Source organism: Herpailurus yagouaroundi, unplaced genomic scaffold (genome assembly GCF_014898765.1).
Source record: "Herpailurus yagouaroundi ecotype Mexico unplaced genomic scaffold, PumYag 29, whole genome shotgun sequence".
Lineage (NCBI taxonomy): Eukaryota > Metazoa > Chordata > Mammalia > Carnivora > Felidae > Herpailurus > Herpailurus yagouaroundi.
Window position 1 is genome coordinate 83,170,084 of NW_024412377.1, and position 20,695 is coordinate 83,190,778.

The window sequence follows — 20,695 nt, forward strand, 5'->3', positions numbered from 1 at the left end:
ATTTTATTTTTTTTTATGTTTATTTATTTTTGAGAGAGAGAGACAGAGCAGGGGAGGGGCAGAGAGAGAGGGAGACACAGAATCTGAAGCAGGCTCCAGGCTCTGAGCCATCAGCACAGAGCCCAATGTGGGGCTCGAACTCACCAACTGTGAGGTCATGACCTGGGCCCCGAAGTCGAAGTCGGATGCTTAACCAACTGAGCCACCCAGGCGCCCCTTAATCTACATTTTAATAGGAACCTTAATTTTAATAGGAACCTTAATAGGAACCTTACATTTAATAGGAACCTTAATCTACATTTAAATGTTATTCATAAAACATTTTGTTTTTGAAGAGGCACATTTATTAAGCAAAAAAGATTACACCTCACTGTATTTTTATTTATTTTTTTAAATGTTTTTTTAAAAAAGTTAATTTACTTATTTTGAGAGAGAGAGAGAGAGAGAGAGAGAGAGAGAGAGAGAGAACAAGCAGGGAAGGGTCAGGGAGAGAGAGGATCCCAGGCAGGCTCCGTGCTGCCAGCACTGAGACCAATGTGGGGCTTGAACTCAGAAACTCTGAGACCTTAGCTGAGATCAAGAGTCAGATGCTTTACCTGCCGAGACACTCAGGCGCCCTCACAGTATTTTTAATTAGAATACAGAATTTTGTTTGTTTACATGACATCAGAACTTCAGAACTAGATAGTATCATATAGAAAATCTACTCTTTATAGATGAAGAAAGCAGGGACTAGAGAAATTGGTAATTTATCATTTCTCTAACAATTATGTCACTATGGCTCTAAATTAGTGTTTAATTAATGCCGTAGAGCAAAAGCAGCTGACCCTTTAAAGACAATTAAAAGGAAACTAAAAAATTATACCTGTTTGAGGCCGCGAATAGTAACAGACAGCTGGTGACAAATGTTACATGGAACAAGACGAGTATAAGACAAGTGTTCTTTATAGAAAGTCTACTGTCAAAGACCAAACGTATATAGGTACTAAATATATATGAACTATACATACATATATGTATTTAAGTAAAAGTTGAGATTCATTCTTGAGTAAAACCTGAAAGAAAGTCTCACTGTGAACAATTAAAAGCACTATTCAGGGTTATGAGTGAAGCTTCATTTTCTTTGCTTAAGGTTTCTAAGAGGAAGAACTTCAGCTGGAAATAAGCCTGGTTTCTCTCTACCCTTCATCACTCCTTGCTTTGGGAGGAGAAGTTACCTGAGAGAACTAACTGGATATGTATGCTTTGCTGGACCACCCTCTTGCAAAGACAAGTTCCTATTAATGCTTTCTGACATGTCCCAAGAAACTGCCAGTAGTAATCCTGCAGTGTGGTGGGTAAATGAATTCTGAGATTATGTATTAAGAAGCACACTTGAATTACACAAAGCTAACTCTTCCAAACCAATTTTTAATCAGTAAAAAAGCTGGTATTTTGGCCCCGAAATAATGAATTTTCTTATTTCTCTAGTGGCTCCAAAAGAGGGAAAGGGATGTAATGCATTAACCCTTTAAAATCCTAAAAATCAAGATACTTAACATAAAGAATGTGTCCCTAAGGATAAGGTTCCTCAATGAAACATTTTTTTTAAAGTTAAAAGGTTCTGGTACAAAATTGTAAAATGCACAAAACAGGGCTTGTTATCATATGAAAAACCACTCATGAAAATACAACCAACACTAAGTAAATTATAAGTGGCTTCTTGCAGAAGGAACTCCTTATAAATCTCTTTAACCATGTTTATGGGATATATGACATAGCTACTGGGTGATAATATCCACTTATATAGACTGGTAATATATAAAAAACTTTACAAAGAATATGCTGTGCTGCTTGAAACAATGACTCAGTTTGATGCAGAACACATTAACACATGTAGAATAAAGCCACAAGTGGATTACAAGGCATATGACCACAAGTAGGGAGAAATGCTGCTTCTATTAATTCTATGGTTATAAATAAATCCTTCAGGCAAATTTCCTTTAAAAAAATGATAGGTCCTCCTTGAAAAAGAAAGCAAAGCTGGAGGCTTCACAGTTCCAGACTTAAGTTATATTACAAAGCTGTAGTGATCAAAACAGTATAGTACTGGCACAAAAATAGACACATCAGTGGAACAGACTAGAAAGTCAGAAATGAATCAACAAATATATGGTCAACTAATCTCTGACAAACCAGGAAAGAATATCCAATGGGAAAAAGATGGTGACTTCAACAAATGATGCTGGGAAAACTGGACAGCAACATGCAAAAGAATGAAACCGGAACATTTTCTGACACAGGACACAAAAATAAATTCAGCATGGATGAAAGACCTCAATGTGAGACCTGAAACTACAAAAACCCTAGAGGAGAACAGAGGCAGTAACCTTTTTCTAGATAGGTCTCCTGAGGCAAGGGACAAAAGCAAAAATAAAATATTGGGACTTCATCAAAATAAGCTTCTGCACAGAAAAGTAAACAATCAATAAAACTAAGGCAATTTAGGAACGGGAGAAGACATTTGCAAATGAAATATCTGATAAAGGGTTAGTATCCAAAATATATAAAGAATTTATAGAACTCAACATGCAAAAAAACCCAAATAATCTAATTAGAAAATGGGCAGAAGACATGATAGACATTTTCCTAAAGAACACATCCAGATGGCCAAGACACACATGAAAAGATGCTCAACATCACTGATCATTAAGGAAATACAAATCAAAACTATAAGATATCACCTCACACGGGACAGAACTGGCTAAAATCAACAATATGAGAAACAACAGCTGTTGGTGAGGATGTGGAGAAAGCAGAACCCTCTTGCACTGTTGGTGAGAATGCAAACTGGTGCAGTCACTCTGGACAACAGTATAGAGGTTCCTCAAAAAGTAAAAAAATAGACCTACCCTATGATCCAGCAATTGCAATAGTAGATATTTACCCGAAGAATAAAAATATATATATACTAATTTTTTATTGGGGATAAATGTACCCCAATGTTTATAGCAGCATTGTCTGTAATAGCCAAATTATGGGAACAGCCCAAGTGTACATAGACTGATGAATGGATAAAGATGTGGTATATATACAATGGAATATTACTCGGCCATAAAAAAGAATGAAATCTTGCCATTTGCAACGACATAGGTGGAGCTAGAGAGTACTATGCTAAGTGAAATAAGTCAGAGACCAACAAATACCATATGATTTCACTCATCGATGTAATTTAAGAAACACAAATGAGCAAAGTAAAAAAAAAAAAAAGAGAGAGAGAGAGAGGGAGGCATACCAAAAAACAGACTCTTAACTATACAGAGCAAAATGATGGTTACCACAGGGGAAAGGAGTGGGGGATGGATTAAATAGGTGATAGGGAATAAGGAGCGCACTTGTGATGAGCATCAGGTGTTGTAAGGAAGTGCTAAATCATTATACTGTACACCTGAAACCAATATTACACTGTGTTAACTGAAATTTAAATAAAAACATTAAAAAAGAATTAAAAAAACAATTAAAAAAACAAGCAAAAAAGAAAATGGTAGGTCCTTTAAGAAATACTAGGTAAGTGGGGTGTCCGGGTGGCTCAGTTGGTTGAGTGGCCAACTTCAGCTCAGGTCATGATCTCACGGTCCATGAGTTCGAGCCCCACGTTGAGCTCTGTGCTGGCAGCTTAAAGCCTGGAGCCTGGTTTGGATTCTGTGCCTCCCTCTCTCTCTGCTCCTCCCCTGCTTGTGGTCTCTCTCTCTGTCTCTCAAAAATAAATAGATGTTAAAAAAAAAAAAAACTAAAAAAAAAAAAAGAAATACTAGGTAAGTGAAATTCAACACACCAGTGAAGATCATCTTGGTATTTTCTTTTTTTTTTTAATGTTTATTTTAGAAAGAGAGAGCGAGAAAGAGCAGGGGAAGGGCACAGAGGGAGACACAAAATCCCAAGCAGGCTCCAGGTTCTGAGCTGTCAGGGCAGAGCCAGGCACAGGACTCTAACTCATGGACTAAGAGAGCATGACGTGAGCCAAAGTCAGATGCTTAACAACTGAGCCACTCAGGTGCCCCCCAAAGAATAATAAAAAAGAATTAAAACAAACAAAAAGAAAATGGTAGGTCCTTTAACAAATATTAGGTAAGTGAGATTCAAAATACTGGTGAAGATCATCTCGGTATTCTAGTGGAAAAGCAATCTAACTTTTTATATTTCTTGAGAGCCACTTTTATCAGAGGAACACAAGTGTTTTAGTCATATTTATATTACCTACTACATTTATTTTGTTTATGTATTTTAAAGATTCAAAAAGCTATTTAGTAGGCTATTCGAAGAAATGTTGCCAAAAGAGAGGCTGATTAGCTTTAAAAACCTAAAATTTTGCTCATCTGGCTTTTCTAAAATATTGACATATATAGACTGTTAAATAATCAGAATATACATACAGAAAGCAATGAATACAAAATCACTGTAACATTATTATCCAGAATGTTCTATTTAAAGATTGTCCTTTAAATTTTATTCTTCTGCTTCCTGAGAACTAGATGTTATATAGAACTACAAGGGGGAAAAATACTATATTCCTCTTTTCAATCAAGTTAATTAACAGCTATTCTATAATTGGAATGTTTATTATTATTTTTTTAATGTTTATTTAGAGAAAGAGACAGCAGGCAAGTTGGGGAGAAGGGCAGAGAAGAGAGAGAGAATCCCAAGCAAGCTCCACACTCCGCATGGAGCCAGACGCTGGGCTCCATGCCACGACCATGAGATCATCACCAGAGCCAAAATCAAGAGTCCAGTGCTCTACTGACGGAGTCACCCAGGGGCCCCGGAATGTTTATGATTATTGGCATTTTCGCACATTTTGATATATAAATTATTAAATGACTTGGATGTGCATCATGCAAACTTTTCATCTTAAATCATACTTTGTTTGCAGTGGAATAAATACATCCATTTTGTATATTTAACAGCATTTTCTATCACAGCAAGAGTCCACAGTAAAATGAAAACAGACCCAACTACTTAATAGAAATCAGGAAAGCTCTTTTAAAGCAATTTCTTTCCTCTGAAAAACAATTAAAAATGAAACTGAAACTAAACAAGCAAGAAGAAGGGAGGTGTGAAATAACAGCATGTCCTGATTCAAACATTATGCAAATACTAATGTTAAAAAGCAAATAAAAATACAGGGCACTTATTTACAAGTTTATCAGAAAAACTGGGCTATTAGCTAAACTTTCACAGAAGTGTGAATCCTAGCGATGGCACAAACTAACTAGCACAATTTTTTAAAAACAAATTCCGGGGGCACCAGGGTGGCTCAGTCGATGGAGCATCCAGACTCAATTTTGGCTCAGGTCATGGTCTCATGGGGTTTGTTAGTTCCAGCCCCCCATCAGGCTCCACACTGACAACACAGAGCCTGCTTGGAATTCTCTCCCCTCTCTCTCTCTCTTTCTCTCTCCCTCTCTGAAAATAAACAAACATGAAAAAAAAATAAAAATAAATTCCATTAACCTAATCGAGTAGCATCCTATTAGCAAGTGTTCTAGTTTAAGTAACAGTTTACAATAGATTTAGCAATGCTTTTTAATACTCTAATCCTATGACAAACTTATGGGCTGGATCACTGATATAATTCATACAGATACATGAAAAAATTGATATTTGTATACATAGAAAAAGACATTTATAGATACATGAGTAGTGTTATTTATATTTATTAAATCAGTGGTTTAATGATTCTTCCTATGACCCTGCAGGATTAAGAAAACAAGAAACAACAGCCTGATATGCCAATAAGCCCAAAGAGAGGATTATATAATACTGGTTTAATAACTACTAATGACTCAAATAATTCAAAGTCCTCATAAGAAGGGTCAAGTTTTATGTGGGTGATATGTTCTGGGGTACGGAGGATCAAGGGCTAACTGCCAGATGTCTTCCAGTGCAAGAAAGTAAGTAAACATGCTGCAATATAATTCTATCATTGGTATTTCTAAGGAAATGATAGCTTTTTCTAGAACTTGTAGGGAGTGGTCCTTCAAGCATTCACACAGAAGCTACTATCCTAACACAACAAAAAGAAGAGAAAACAGAGAGCATTTATTTAAAGTTAAAGGTTTTACCTTTACCCTCAAAAAGTGAAAAATTACACACTACATTCTTAGTTACAAGAAAATACTTTTGTAATAATTTTTTTAAACATAGTATTTAAAAAAATAGTTACTTACCTTGAACCATATAATACACACAACTAAGCAGATAATGATTGTGAACAGAGCTGGCATTTATGCAGAGAAAGCAAATGTCTCTGTGGTGTGGACTTTCCCAAAATATCTCCCACATGGGCCTATCCCTGATGCCTGAAATTCCTGTGCAGTTGGTGTTGGTTGGAAATGCAAATAAACCTATAGCACTCATAATTAAGAACATTTTATTATGTACTAGCTTTTTAGGGTCTATGAATTCTTTACAATGACACATAGCTAGAACATAACTGAAGAATATGACCAAGTGTATAGAAAAGAGAAGTCAGGGAGAAGTAGAGACAATACAGTAGGAATATAGTTGAATGCAAAGGTCTGGTTCAGGAGGGAGGATAAAAAACCAGGGTGTAAACCACTGAGTGAAAGAATAAAGTGCTGCAAAAAATGGGCAGGGATGCTCAACAAAGTTTGTGGTAGAAAAATAAGCATAAACGTCTGATCTTCTGATTACATTGATTTTATGATCAACCATAATGCATCCTTTAAGTTGTATGCTAATAATTAAGATAAAGGATTTACTTAAAAGTTTATGTATGTGAAAAAATAACATATATATATAAACAAAACTGAGATGATATAGTTCTGTATTTTAAGTTTTATTTAAAATATTATCATGTTCATTTTTCCATGCCAGTGAATATTCTTCATCCTTTCAAGGCAACCAGTAAGTAACTGAAAACTGAAAACTAAAGTTTCTTAATGTTATTCTAGGGAACTATTTTGCTTTTAAACCTACCTCTCTTTTGATTTTAAATCTACTAAAGAAAATCACTTCTAAACTTCCCTTTTCTGGAAAGGATATACCAAGTCTTAAATACAATCAATACTGCTGCTTTGTCAAGAGTTTTAAGATTTTCATGGTTTCTCCTACCTAAAGCGTTTAACAGGGAAAGCAAATAAGTGAAAAAGGGTCAAAGGGTTGGATCTCTGTTTTAACCAGTATCACAAAAGGTATATACAAATCATTGTATTCATAGTGAGTAGATTACTGTTTGGCTCTGAATGCGGTAACATCAAGCGAAATTTAGGAATTCTGTATGTACCCTCTTGGCCTAACAGCCAAATGAGGCCTTTTTTAATTTCATTCAGCTGGCCTTTGGAATTTTTTTCTTAAAGATGTAGTGTCCATTCCTGCCTCTTCCTTTAAAGATACAAAATATGTGTGCTTGTGTGTATTTGCCTCCAGTGTGTATAGGTCTCCAGTGGTGAGACCAAAGGCATGCTCTTATTCCAATGGCATTACTTGGGAAAGGAGCAGTCATACTCAGTCTTTTTGACGGTAAATTTAGCAGAAGAGGGAGCAAATGAAGTTGCAGCAGAATGACTCTGGTGAGGAAGAAATGGCAGGTTAAGAGGACTTACGGAGATATTCTATCTATCCAGTACCATACAAGGAACAAGTGCACTGGAGATGCTATTTTTATGGATAAAGCCACCCTTAAGGAAACAAGATGGACAAGAGGGGCCATGTTCAGGGAAAAAAGAATGGATAGACCGTCTATGTTGGCTAGCTATGGGGGATGAAAGTCAAACCTGCTTTAAGTACACTAGGAACTTTGTATTAATTACTTAGTAGAAGCATAAGATATAAAGTTAAACAAGCAAGAGTTCACTCTTAATGAGGACCTAACTATAGTCTGTATACTACATGTTAGTTCCTTCCCTTAGTGACAATTTAAGTGCTGTTTACCCTTCTTATACGGATGAGGATACTAGAGAATCTTAGCGATTAAGAAACTAGCTCAAGGGTACACAGCTAGCAAAATGGTGAAACCAAGGTTTGGTTCAAATATCTGCCTGTTTCTGTTTCTAAACGCCTTTTCTACAATACCACGAACTTAAATTTCAGAATTTAGCCTAATACTTTTAACCACATTATAATTTTACAACTTAACCTATTTTTAGCTAGTACAAAAGAAAAATATACTGCAGGAAAAGGAATCTACTATGAGGGTGAGGAGATATTTAAATAAACAGTATTACTGAAAATATGTAAACATAATTAAAAAAATAACACTAATGTCTAAAATTTCAACGCATTTCTAGGAACAATCTAAAGAGTGCCATTTTTTTTTATTACGAAAAAGTAAATTTTCATTATTTTCTTTTCAAAATGGATCTCAGATGAATTAATTACTAGACTAATTCATATGGGCTTTTCTCCATCAAGAACAAGGAAACAGCCTATTTCAAAGTAATTTTGATACAAAGAAAGTAAAAACTAAGTCAACCTAAAAGTTTCAGGGAGGGGCACCTGGGTGGCTCAGTCCGTTAAGCATCTGACTTTGGCCCATGTTGCGCTCTGTGCTGACAGCTGAGAGCCTGCTTCAGATTCTGTGTCTCCCTCTCTGCCTCTTGCCCACCTGTGCACGAGCGCTCTCTCTCTCTCTCTCTCAAAAATAAATATTAAAAAAAAGTTTCAGGGATATTTTGGGGCACCTGGGTGGCTCAGTTGGTTAAGTGTCCAACTCCTGGTTTCAGCTTATATCATGATTTGTAGCTCATGGGTTGGAGCCCCACATCGGGCTCTGCACTGACAATATGGAGCCTGTTTGAGGTTCTCTCTCCCTCTCTCTGCCCTGCCCCCTGCTCATGCTCTCACTCTCTCAAAATCAATAAACCTCTAAAAAATAACTTAAAAAAAGTTTCAGGGAGACTTTACTTTTAAGCAATAAGATGTCCTTAGAAGGTTAGAAAGAGTACATAATACATTGTGCAGGATATGTTTTCCATTAGCATATTTATGGACAATTACAAGAGTTACATTATTTCATTATAGTTGTCTTATTGAGAAAGAGGATTCTGTACTTTCTTTAGGTTTTATTATTCAGTCTATATGCAATTGTTCATTTTATAAAGTGTTTAAGCAATGAAAAGATTACCTTAGAATAAGAAAAATACTCTTTAGTTAATAAAGCTATACTATTGGTTAAAAAAAAAACATTTCCATGAAAATTTTGGATACTATTATGAAGTCATAAGAGGTATGAATTTTGATTATGAAAGGTAGCCACATTTAACCACTGTTTCAAAGACTGTTTCACATGATTATGCTTTCTGCTTTAAGGAAGCAAGAAAATATTACACCATACAATTGAACCGAAGTCAACAGGCAAAAAAAAAAAAATCGTTACTTAGAAAACAGATCTAAAAGGGGCTTATCTGCATTACTTGAAGGCTAATGGTCTCACAGTAATTTATACGTTCAAGTGTTTAAAACATCCTGATTCATTTAAATTAACAATACTCTTTAAATCAGATATAGTCAACTTAGACATAAAAATACACCCCCGATATTCAACTTATGTACTGAACACCTGCAATACAAGTTATGAAAAGTTCCTAAAACGAGAACACCTTGCATATCAACAGATACTTCTAGGTACTGAGGCATAACTTAACATAAACCAAAAAGTTCACTAGGCACTCTGTCGTCACACGTCTACTGTAAATTCAATTTAAATGTTCATACCTAAAGTCTCAACGAAAAAAAAAATTGGGGAGGGGGACAGGATAGTCATTTGTCAAAAAAAAAAAGAGCTGGTGACGTCCAAAAATCAGGCTCCATCTAATTTCTGGGTCAAATCCTGACAGGAAGTATCTGAGACAAACCAAAAAAATTTTTTTTCAATATTTAATCAGACACTTTGGAAGTGGGAGGAAATGTGAAAATGATTATTCTTGTTCCCAGACTCAGGCAGCTAAGATATTATAACCTCCAGGAACGTACACCCTTCTTTTAGGAAAAGTGTGTGCGTATGTTTAAAGGCATACAGTAGCCGCAAATACATGATTATTACCATTTGGTTACGTTAAAAAATTCTACCAGGGAGAAAAGAATGGCACCACTTTCCCCGTCACTGGTAGGTGGGCCCGGGGGATCCGAGCCACCTGCACTGACGCTAAATTATGGAAAGCAGCCAAGAGACTCAGCGAGAGGCGTCCCAGTCGGTTCTATGGAAACGAGAGACGCCGGTGGCCTAGCGCCTTCCTGGCAGAAGATCGACCAGCCGAGCTGCGCAAACAGGAGGCGGGGGAAGCCGCTCAGCCCTGCACTGCGGAGACTCCCGGCGGCGGTCCCAGCCGCGGCAAGGGCGGAGCGGGGCGGGGTCTGCGGCCGCAGCCCACCAACGCGGGCGCAGAGCTCAGCGAGGCCGGGCGAGTGGGAACGAATGGTGGCTGCGGAAGGCAGGAGAAGCGGGCACCGCCGGCGCTCAACCCCAGCCCCTTCCCAATCTCACAGCCGGGCGCCGCAGAAACTTCGGGGGCAATGAGGAAACAACCCCAGAGAGTCAGGGTACACTGTGTCTTCCGAGCTGAGGCCCTTTACCTTCCCTGCCGGAGAGTCTGGGCTGCTTCCCTCGGGTGGCGGTGGTGACAGGGGAGACGACTGCCGCTGCAGCACTCGCTACCTCACTAATCCGGGCTCTGGGAAATAATTTCCCGCCGCGCGCTAGGCGGCCCCGGAAGCTATGGTACCATTTCCGGGTGGTTGTCAGTGACGCTCTCGATCCGTCGTCAGGGTGGTCCGAGCGGGTGCCTGACTGGGTTCTGGCGGCTGGGCCAGGTTCTGCTAGATGTGCGTCAGACGTGGGAGACGGGTAAGTCATTTTTCTGGGTTGCCTCCTGGGGCTGATAGTTCCGACCGGTCGGGGCCCGGTGTAGCATCTTAGCAAGACCAAGAAGTGAGCGGGAGAGGGTTGAACCAGGAGTCTGCATCCAGCCCTAAAGCGTTTGACTCGCTGCTGCTGGAAAAGGCCCCGGGATTCCGGCTCACCCCGTTCTCCACGAGGACAGTCCATCTCCAACTTGGAACTCGACCTCGGAATCCCAACTGAGGCCAAAGACAATGTGTACCGCGATTTGTAGTAGCGAGTCGTCCAGTATCCAAGGAGTGTCATTACTCTCCCATTGGCAGCATTTAGTCACTCTCGATTTTCGAGAGCTCCTTTACCATCCTTGTCCTGGCTGTTTCCATTGCCTTGGGTTGCACCTTTTACAAATGTTTGGGATGAGGGAGTCGTTCATGTTTGGAATTAAACGTTCCCGCCGCTGTTTGAATTGGGTAAGAAGGTGCTTTGTTTTCCTGACTACCACGAGCTCCTGGACTGTAGATGTACGTTTTAGCTTTAGGAAACCTGTGATCACGAGGGGGAAAGTAGGTGTAGCTTCAGACAGAAGTGCTCTTGCTCTGCTCCAGGTTTCCTCCGTAATGAAGGATTGGGGAGAATTTTGAAGACTGAGGTACCCACAATAATTGTAAAGAGAAAATTGCTTGCGATGGAGAGATGATGAGAGGAAAGGTGTTCTCTCAGTGGAAGGTTTGAAATATGTCATTTAGAGAACCTTGGCTTTTATGTATGCACTTTCTTCAGGTAAGTAGTTTGCCCTCAGCACCTTCTATTTAAATCATTACTTTTCCCCGTAAAAGGCAGCTGATTTTTATTCCCAAACAGCCGGTTCCAAAAAGAGTTCTAGAAATTACCCTAAAAAAAAAGAAGCCTCTGATGCATTAGCCAAATTCCTTTTTACCTTTTGAGAGTCATGCAACCATATTTAGGACAGCACATTGATATTCTCATCTCCTTGTTGATTCACAGTTCAACCAACTTTTATAATATCCTCATTCGGTCCCAATTTTACCATGTTTATTTAAACTTGTGTTCTCCATTTGAAAGGATTGTAAATAATTGAAGGGAAATTACATGTGTCAATATAGCAACTAGCTTTTTAGACACGCAGTGATCTTTTGGTATTCTTACCCTTGATTTGTGGTCCTTGAAATGTATACAGCCAACGACTAATACCACAAATAGCTAGCGTTTGCCAGGCACGGTACATTCCTTGAAGTTACTATCATTCTACAAGAAAACTTGTATTATCCCTGTTTTGCCAACGTTTTCTACTGAGACTCAAAAACATTGTGACTGAGACTGAAAAACATTCCCACAAATTATATAATCAAATGGCACAATTGAGATTTGAACAGTCTACGTGACACCTAAACTTGGGCTCTTTTTACTGTGCTTTATACTCATAAATACCTATAACAGAATCATTCTTTTTATTCTCACGTAAAATTGGATAGACAGTATGTCACATTCAGAAGTCAGAGGGATAGCAAAACTGGAGTATAAAGAGATTTTAGGGATGTGTTAATGGGTTAACGGATTCCTTACGTTAAAGTATTAAAGATTAAGGAATGTGTTAAGGATTTAAGGTATCACCATGAAGTACCTTTGTCATATGAATAATCCGGCTTCTTTTCTATGTTGATTCTTGGCCTCTTTTAGCTTCCTAACTCAAATGTAAATAATCTAAAGACCATCAGGATATAGATGACTCTAACTCCAGAATATCAGCTGTCTTTTTAGACAGGTGTTTCTTCTCTTTCTCTGTCTCTCTCTATCTCCCTCTCTCCCCCCACCACACACACACACAGACACACACAACACATGAAGAAAAAGAAAAATGAGGGGCGCCTGGGTGGCTCAGCCAGTTAAGCATCAGACTTCGGCTCAGGTCATGATCTCATTGTTCGTGAGTTAGAGCCCCACATGGGGCTCTGTGCTGACAGCTCAGAGCCTGGAGACTGCTTCAGGTTCTGTGTCCCCCTCTCTCTCTGCTCCTCCCCCACTCATGCGTGTGTGCTCTCTCTCTCTAAAAAAATAAACATTAAAAAAATTTTTTTTTAAAAAGAAAATGAATGAGCACAAACTTCATAAAATTGAACTTTGTAATGCCCTGTAAGGAATTGCTATTTATTGGTTATTAGCAAAACTGTTACATTTCATTCATGTAACCCTCAGACAGATGGTGCTTATCACACATTTTAAGAGAGTATCCTTAATTAAACATACCCGTTCCAGTATTCTATTTTATGTAGCGAAGAAGTAGCCTAATTGTCAGGGAATTTACTAAAATTTCATTGAAATGACCAATATTATAAATAACATAGAACTTAGTTATAAAGAATATCCTATTTTATAAACACAAGTATATATGTACAGCTAGTCTCAAATACTAATGTTCATTTTATTACATTGTATTAACTTCACTGTGTGAAAGGTATTTGCGTAGTTCATAGGTAGATCTCAGGTGTTTGTTTTCAATCCAATGTTACTGCTATGAAGGTTGAGACTGTATCTTTTGTCCATTATCCCATATTCAGCATTTAGCACAGTGTCTGGCATAGGGTAGGGGCTCAGTAAACATTTACTGAAGGAGTGATTGCTTTTCAAAATGTTCTTTATCCACAGAGAAGTATTTGTACATGCGTTTTTTTTTAAAGGGTCTTACCACATACTTATTTATCAAAACTCACTTTAATGCTGAAATGTAATGTCCACTCCACACTCATCCTTAAAAGGCAATGTGGTCCCTTGCGAAGAAAATGGGACAGTGAGATGGGAGATAAGAGAATACCTAATATTTATTGTAGTTTACACTGTGCTATGCAGTGTTCTATTTTATCCTCACAGAACTATATAGAGAGTATTATTACCCTGCTTTTACAGATGAGAAAACTAAAGCAAAGATAAGCTTGCAAATGGTCCTAGGTTACCATAATCATCAGGTGCCAGAGCTGTGATTTGAACCATTGCTCGCTTCAGAGGCCACTACCTTACCCACTTTGCTATACTGCCTCTATTTGGATTTTAATCCTGGCTCATCTACTAACTAGGTGTATACACAAAGGGAAATTTATTTCTCTGAGGATCATTTCTCAAATACTCAGAGTAATACTTGGGAGTCAGCTAAAGTCAGAGGATTTTACAGCTGAAGGGACTTTATAGATCATTTAAACCCACCCTCATGTGTTATAGATTAAAAATTAGAGACTATACAAATCAACTAAAAATAAATGAAAAATTGTCCATTCTACTCCAGCCCCAATCCAGCACCTGCCTATTACCCCCTACCCCCAATCTGCTCACCTGGTTAGGGAGTAGTCCTGTCCTTCTTAGTGAATGGATGGCTGAGACTCAGGGCTCAGGCCCAGCCAGAGGTGGGAGGGGACTCTAAGGGTCCATCTAGCACTGCGTTTCTGGGGCTTCTCCCTGAGAGGACATGGATTCACATCAGTAGTGTGGGGATTGGTTTATAAACTCTTTGTTCCAACAGGGTGGGGGCTGGGCACTGGCACCTAGCTGAGATGCTGTTGGGGGTTCAGGTTTGGCTGGGGGTGGGGATTCTCTGAAGCCGTGAGGTCTTCTACTCCTGGTCTCCGTGGCTCCTGCCCCTTACTGATGTCTGTGACTCTGAGCAACTACCTGCCTGTGTCTAGGTCTCAGTTTCCTCATTTGAAGTCACTGGGAAGGGGACCCTTGCCTCTTTCCTCCCAGGAGTGGGTCCAGGACCTCCACGATGGGGTCAGTCTTGGGTCTCCTCTTCCTTATCTGCCTGCGCGCAGATCTCCAGGATTGCCACTTTTGGAAGATCTTCCACAGGCCTTTGCTACAGAAAAACAAAATAACAAAACAACACCAAAAAACCCCCGCACCTTGCCTCACCCACCTTCCAATGTTTGCATATGTTGCTGACTTACTTCCAACACGCAGCTCTGACTGACTTACTGCACAGTACTGCTAGGCTGTGTTCTTTTAGAGGCTGGGAAACAACCAGGGATTAATCCTTAGACATGATGATTCTACAGACGCCTGACTTACCTCTTCAGGTGACTCTGGTTAAGGGAAGTTTTTGAGTGGTGCACACAAAAGTCTGCAGTTGAATCAAGAGATAAAGGTAAAAATCAGCATAGAAATATTAAAAAGTATCAGGAAGTGTGAACAGAATACTGCCTGCCATCCTCAACTGCTGACATGTTATTGGAGACAGGTTTTTGAAACAGTGCCCCAGCAATTTTCCTGTAAACTTTGGTACAAGTCAGTAAGGAGAGAGGTGGCTCAGGCTTAAGTTGCTAACAGAGTATCTATAATATTTATGAATACCCGTGTACTCACAGAGAAGAAACATATAGCTGTTTAAATCATTTGGTGGATTCTTTGCTGAATCACATTCTCAGCAAAATTAGCTAAAACTAAAAAAAAGTTATTTTGATTAATTAGGCAAAACAGTAAAATGTAAAGTAGCTGAATTCAGATAAGACCTGCATATGAGCTCAAATTCATGAACTTACACATGATTTGAAAGGATTTACTTAAGTTATTTGAGCTCCAATTTGTTCATCTGTCAAGTGCTAATATCAACTTTATAGATTTATTAGGATTAAGTGTGATAATGTGTGAAAGCACACAGGCATCAGAAAGAATGTTGTTAGGGATTTGTCTAGTTTTGTTGTTTAATGTAGCGTAATTGCTTTAAAATAAGGTCTGGGCTCTAACTCTGAAGGCAAACAGTTCAAATCCCAGCTCTGTCACTAGTTGTGAGACTCTGGGAAAGATATTTTTCTGTTCTTAGTGTTTGTTTCCTTATTTTTAAAATGAAAATAGTGATAATGTGTTCATAAGTTTTGTGCGAAGATTTAATAATGATGCATAGAGTTTAATATGGTGGCAAGACTTGTATTGACTTTCTTTGTTGGCTCAAATTCCCGGAAAAAAAGATCCCAAGAGGGGTTTAGACTTCCTAGAGGTTTATTGGGGAAGAGGCCTGTGAAAGATAAAGAAGGGGCAGCAAGAGTAGGAGGGAAGTGCCTTCAGGCCTCAGTGCAGGTCTGACCACCTGCAAAGGCTGGAAGGAGGGAGGGAAGAAGGGAAAGAGCAAGGAAGTCAGACTGCTGTGCTGTTTTAAGAAAGCTTCAGCAGCACAATGGGGAATATGTGATCCAAAGTCATCTGTTAGAGAGGAATGTCATGTTACCCAGTGCCCAATATAATGTTAGCTATTAGTAAAAATAATTGGTAGTTGTCACATGCTATAATTTACAAGTGTGTTTAAACTTAAACTCTTGATTTTTTTTTTTTAAGAGCTGGGTTTTTTTTTTTTTTTTGTTTTTTTTAGAGAGTAAGTGGAGGGATAGGCACAGAGGGAGAAAGAGAGAGAGCATCCTCAGCAGGCTCTATGCTGAGTTTGGAGCCCAACAAGGGACTCAATCCCACGACCCTGGTATCATGACCTGAGTTGAAATCAAGAGTCTGACGCTCAACCGACTGAGCCACCCAGGTGACCCTCAACTCTTACTTTTACTGTCTGCCCTAACCTCCTCTAAGACAAGTACAATCCCTGCTGCCAAACATTGACATTATTAACATTTGAGGGACATATTCTTAGATCAACAACTTCCCATATTTTATGACACAGTTTTGTTAGCCAGTGAACAGTTGAGGAATCATAAGATCCAAATAGCAGTTGGAAAAATGCAAACATTAGCTAAGCAACTGATTTTTTGACATTAGGTAGTCAAACACAATATGCTGTTTAAATTTCTCAATTCATGGGGCACCTGGGTAGCTCATTGGGCTAATGGTCTGACTCTTGATTTTGTCTCAGGGTCTCACAGTTCTTGAGATCAAGCCCCGTGTTGGGTTCTGTGCTGACAGTGCAGAGCCTGCTTTGGATTCTGTCTCTCCCTCTCTGTCCCTACTTTCTTCCCTTGGGCCCCCGCCCCCAAAATAAATAAACTTTAAAAATTTTTCTAAATTCAGGTATCCAATAAATACAATCTCAAAAACCGGAGTAATGTTAATATCCATAGTTGAATATTAGCCCAAATATCCATTTTTGTGAATGTACATTTTTCTTCCTCCCAAACATACTTCTGTAGTTAAAAAGATCATGATATTACAGTTTTGTAGGCAACCCCCTCACTTTTGTTTTTAACAAGGAATTGTGGATGTCAATCAATTCAGTGCTTTTCAAATGGCAGATTATAACTCATCTGTTTGGTGAGTACTAGCGTGTATTTTTATTTTAGATGTGTGTGACTTTAGGATTTGGATACAGGATGTGTTTGTTACTGTGCTTTACAGTTGAATTTTAAAGCAAGAGATTTAGACTAACTTTATTATCTTACATAAGGAAATGAAAACTAAAGAGGTAGTTTAAGTTGCCCAGGTAACTCAGGAAATGCGACTTGAGCCAAAAGTTAGGTCTTAAGAATCTAAATTTAGGGCTTTTTTTTTTTTTTTTTTATCATGCTTCCAAGAAAAGACTTGTTTGTCCTATTTAGGGGACGTAATTACTCTATTTTCCAGTTGGTTACTATGGCCGTCCTTTTCTGTCCCTTTCATTGTTTGTTTGCTAAGGTTACTGAAAAGGGCTCTTCTCTGACTCAGGCCATTCATTGAGTGTCAGAGACATTGTACAGTTGTAGTTGTTTCTAGCATCCGTACCATGTGACCTGAATTTTCCATTTTCCCTTTGGGGAACACAGCTAATCCAACAGTTTAAGTCTGGAGTTTATGTAATTTAAATTGAGGAGTGATAGGAGCTCTTTTTGAGAAGCATTTTACTGATGAAGTCTTAATTTTTACTGATAGCAGTGAATATTATTCTGGGCTTCATTGGCATGATGACATTTTTTATCCATGTTTCTTGCTATTTTAGACCAGCTCACTGATATTTTTTTCACACTAATATTTTTAAACGCAAGTTTTGTGGATAATCACATGTTAATTTATTCCTCTATAATTTTGTAAAACATCATTCTTTCCTTTTCTAGCATATATTAATACCTGCCCTCACAAATGCCTGTGGGCTAATTTAGCTTCTCAAGGGCGAGCTCTGTCCTTGCTAATCATAGATTTGACCGGGAAAGACTTTGGGGGTGGGGCTCTTTGTAAATGGAGCCCTCCTTCCATGCCCTGTTTTTATGTTGTCTTCTCTATCCTGCTAGCCCAGTGTGGCTGCCTCAGCTTATTCCTTTGATAGACTTTATCTGATCATGATCTTTCTGGGGCTTTCTCCTTTACCTTACTAGGCAATTCTCAAATTTTTGGTTTAGGAGTAATTTACACTATTAAAAATTACACTCAAAAAGAGTTTTTATGTATGTAATTCTATCTACTTATATTTATTATATTATAAATTAAAATTAAATATTTTTTAAAAAGTAGTTAATTCAATAATAAAGCCTTACACATTAACTTATAGAGCATTTTTTTAAAAAGATGATTATATATTCCCAAAGAAAGTTTTAATGGAAGAGTGGTATTATTTTATGTTTTTGCAGTGTCTTTAATGTCTGGCTTAAAGAAGAGTGCTGAATTCTTAGATCTGCTTCTGTATTCAGTCTGTTGTGATAAGTTGTTTTGGATTGAAGTGAACAAAATCCAACCTCATACAGACATCTGGTTGGAAAAGAAAGGATTTTTTTAAATGGCCTTTTCAGATCATTGTGAATATTTTTCTTTGATCCTATACCCAAACTTAGTAAGTAGGATTTCTTAAAGTTTAATTGCAATGTGAAATCTGAAACCCTGTCAATGAACTTTATGTAATCTGTTACTGGTCTATCTCGCACTTTGAAGGACTCTTTTATAAACAGATGATTTTGTTACATAAAATATTGGCCATATGGAAAACACTGATTCATTGAGGTATGCTGATCTTCCAAATCTTAATACCTTTAATTATACATGATCAAAAAATCCTACTTGTTAATATTACCAGCAGTCTCATCAGGAAAATTTTTAAATGTTGGGAACCTCTCCCTCTGACAATATATGAATTTTCCAAAATTCTTATTTTTGCTTTGAAAGCTGTAATTTTATCATTGGCAACAAATGTTGTCTAATGTTTTCCCTGAAGTGAGAGCTCAATTTGGTTAATTTTGAAAAAAAATGTGTGGTGTACTCACAGGTTGACTTCATAAAATTACTAATCTTTACTGCCTCATTGAGGACATTATCAAGTAAACCTGGCTTTACTTGTTATTCCAATTGTGTGGTTGAAGAACTAGGACTGAGGTGTTAAAACAGGATATACGAACCCCTCCCCCCTGCCCTGCCCCCAGATGCCTACATCCTGATCCCTGGAACCTGTGAATATGTGAGATTATATAGCAAAGAGGAATTAAAGTTGCTAATCAGTTTACCTTATAATAGTGAGATTATCCTGGATTATCCAAATGGGTCCAGTATAATCATGATGGTTCTCAAAAGTGGAAGAAGGAGGCTGAAGAGGAATTCAGAGTAATCCAGTATGAAAAGGACTCAACCCACAAAGCTAAATAGAAAAGGAGGGAAGTGGGCCATGAGCCACGGAATGAAAGCAGCTTCTAAAAGTTAGAAAATGCAAGGAAATAATGCATCCTCTTCAGATCCTCCAGAAAGGAATGCAGCTCTCCTGACCCATTTCCTTTTGGGATGGTGAGACCCATTTCAAGACTTCTAACCTAGAGAACTATCAGATGATATAATTCTGTGGTTTTAGAACAGTAAATTTGTGGGAAGTTAGTACAGCAGCAATAGACCACTGATACAACTAATACAGTTTGAGGACTGCAGTTTGGGCCTGGGGATCATTGCTTTTGCAGTATTAGTACAAATGTCTATCTAGTGAATGGCATAGGTCTTATTATGAAAATAGTTTTGAAATTTTGAATGCCCTGAAAGAATATTGGGGCTCCATCCAGGATCTGAGTACCACACTTTGATATCACTTTAACTTTTCCTTTGTGCTTCTTCTGTGTCAGCCACTTGAATAGGTACTGAGGTGCAAAAATTAAGAAGGCCCAATCCAGGGGTGCCTGGGTGGCTCTGTCAGTTAAGTGTCTGATCCTGGATTTTGGCTCAGATCATGATCTCATGGTTCACGAGATCAAGCCCCACTTTGCCCTGCATTGGGCTCTGTGCTGACAGCTTGGAGCCTGCGTGGGATTCTCTCTCTCCCTCTCTCTCTGCCCCTCCCCCTGCCGTCTGTCTGTCTCTCTCAAAATAAATAAATAAACAAACACATTTTTGTTTTAAAATGCACAGTCCAATATTAAAATTCAGTTTAGTGGTTGAAAGAGGTAAGCAAATCAGTAATTGCAGGTAGTACAGAATGACAAGTGCCCTAACTAACATATTCACGTGAAGCAAAGTGACCTCAAACCAGTTTTCATGTGCTTTCAGTCTCCTGAAAGATATTATAAAAATAATTACAAAATGCAAAGTGCTTTTAAGGAAATACTCCCACTGACAAAGTGAGGGATAGTGCTTTACATTCCCAGTAGCAGTTTATGCCGGTTTCAGTTTCTCCACATCTTCCCCAGTACTTGCTATTGTCTTTCGATCATAGCCATTCTAGTGAATTGTGAAGTGGTACCTCTTGTAGTCTCAATTTGCATTTATCTAATAACTAATGATGCTGAGCATCATTTCGTGTGCCTAATGGCCATTTGTATGCCTTCCTTGGAGAAAAGATCTGATCAAGTCCTTTGCCATTTTAAAACGGAATTACCTGTCATTTTATTGTTGCGCTATAATAATTTCTTTATAGGTTGTGGGATATTATTTCCTTATCAGGTATTTGATTTACAAATATTTTCTCTCATTCTGTAGATTGTT

General features: G+C 38.3%; 2 protein-coding genes across 7 annotated transcripts in view; one reads left to right on the forward strand and one right to left on the reverse strand.

Moving 5' to 3' along the window:
* SLF1 (SMC5/6 complex localization factor 1) overlaps window positions 1-10,697 on the reverse strand; it is an 84,419-nt gene extending 73,722 nt beyond the window's left edge. For 2 of the 3 annotated variants that reach the window (XM_040448524.1, XM_040448507.1), the window contains exon 1: window positions 6,207-6,298. In XM_040448524.1, coding sequence (XP_040304458.1) covers window positions 6,207-6,263 — 57 coding nt within the window. In that variant the 5' untranslated portion in view covers window positions 6,264-6,298. Of the gene's footprint in view, window positions 1-6,206; window positions 6,299-10,572 lie in introns of those variants that run through there. The other variant, XM_040448515.1, reaches the window with a different exon arrangement.
* Window positions 10,698-10,722: 25 nt separating this feature from the next.
* KIAA0825 (KIAA0825 ortholog) overlaps window positions 10,723-20,695 on the forward strand; it is a 391,857-nt gene continuing 381,884 nt past the window's right edge. For all 4 annotated transcript variants that reach the window (XM_040448484.1, XM_040448497.1, XM_040448491.1 and 1 more), the window contains exon 1: window positions 10,723-10,843. The gene's annotated coding sequence lies outside the window, so the exon portion shown is untranslated. The remainder of the gene's footprint in view (window positions 10,844-20,695) is intronic.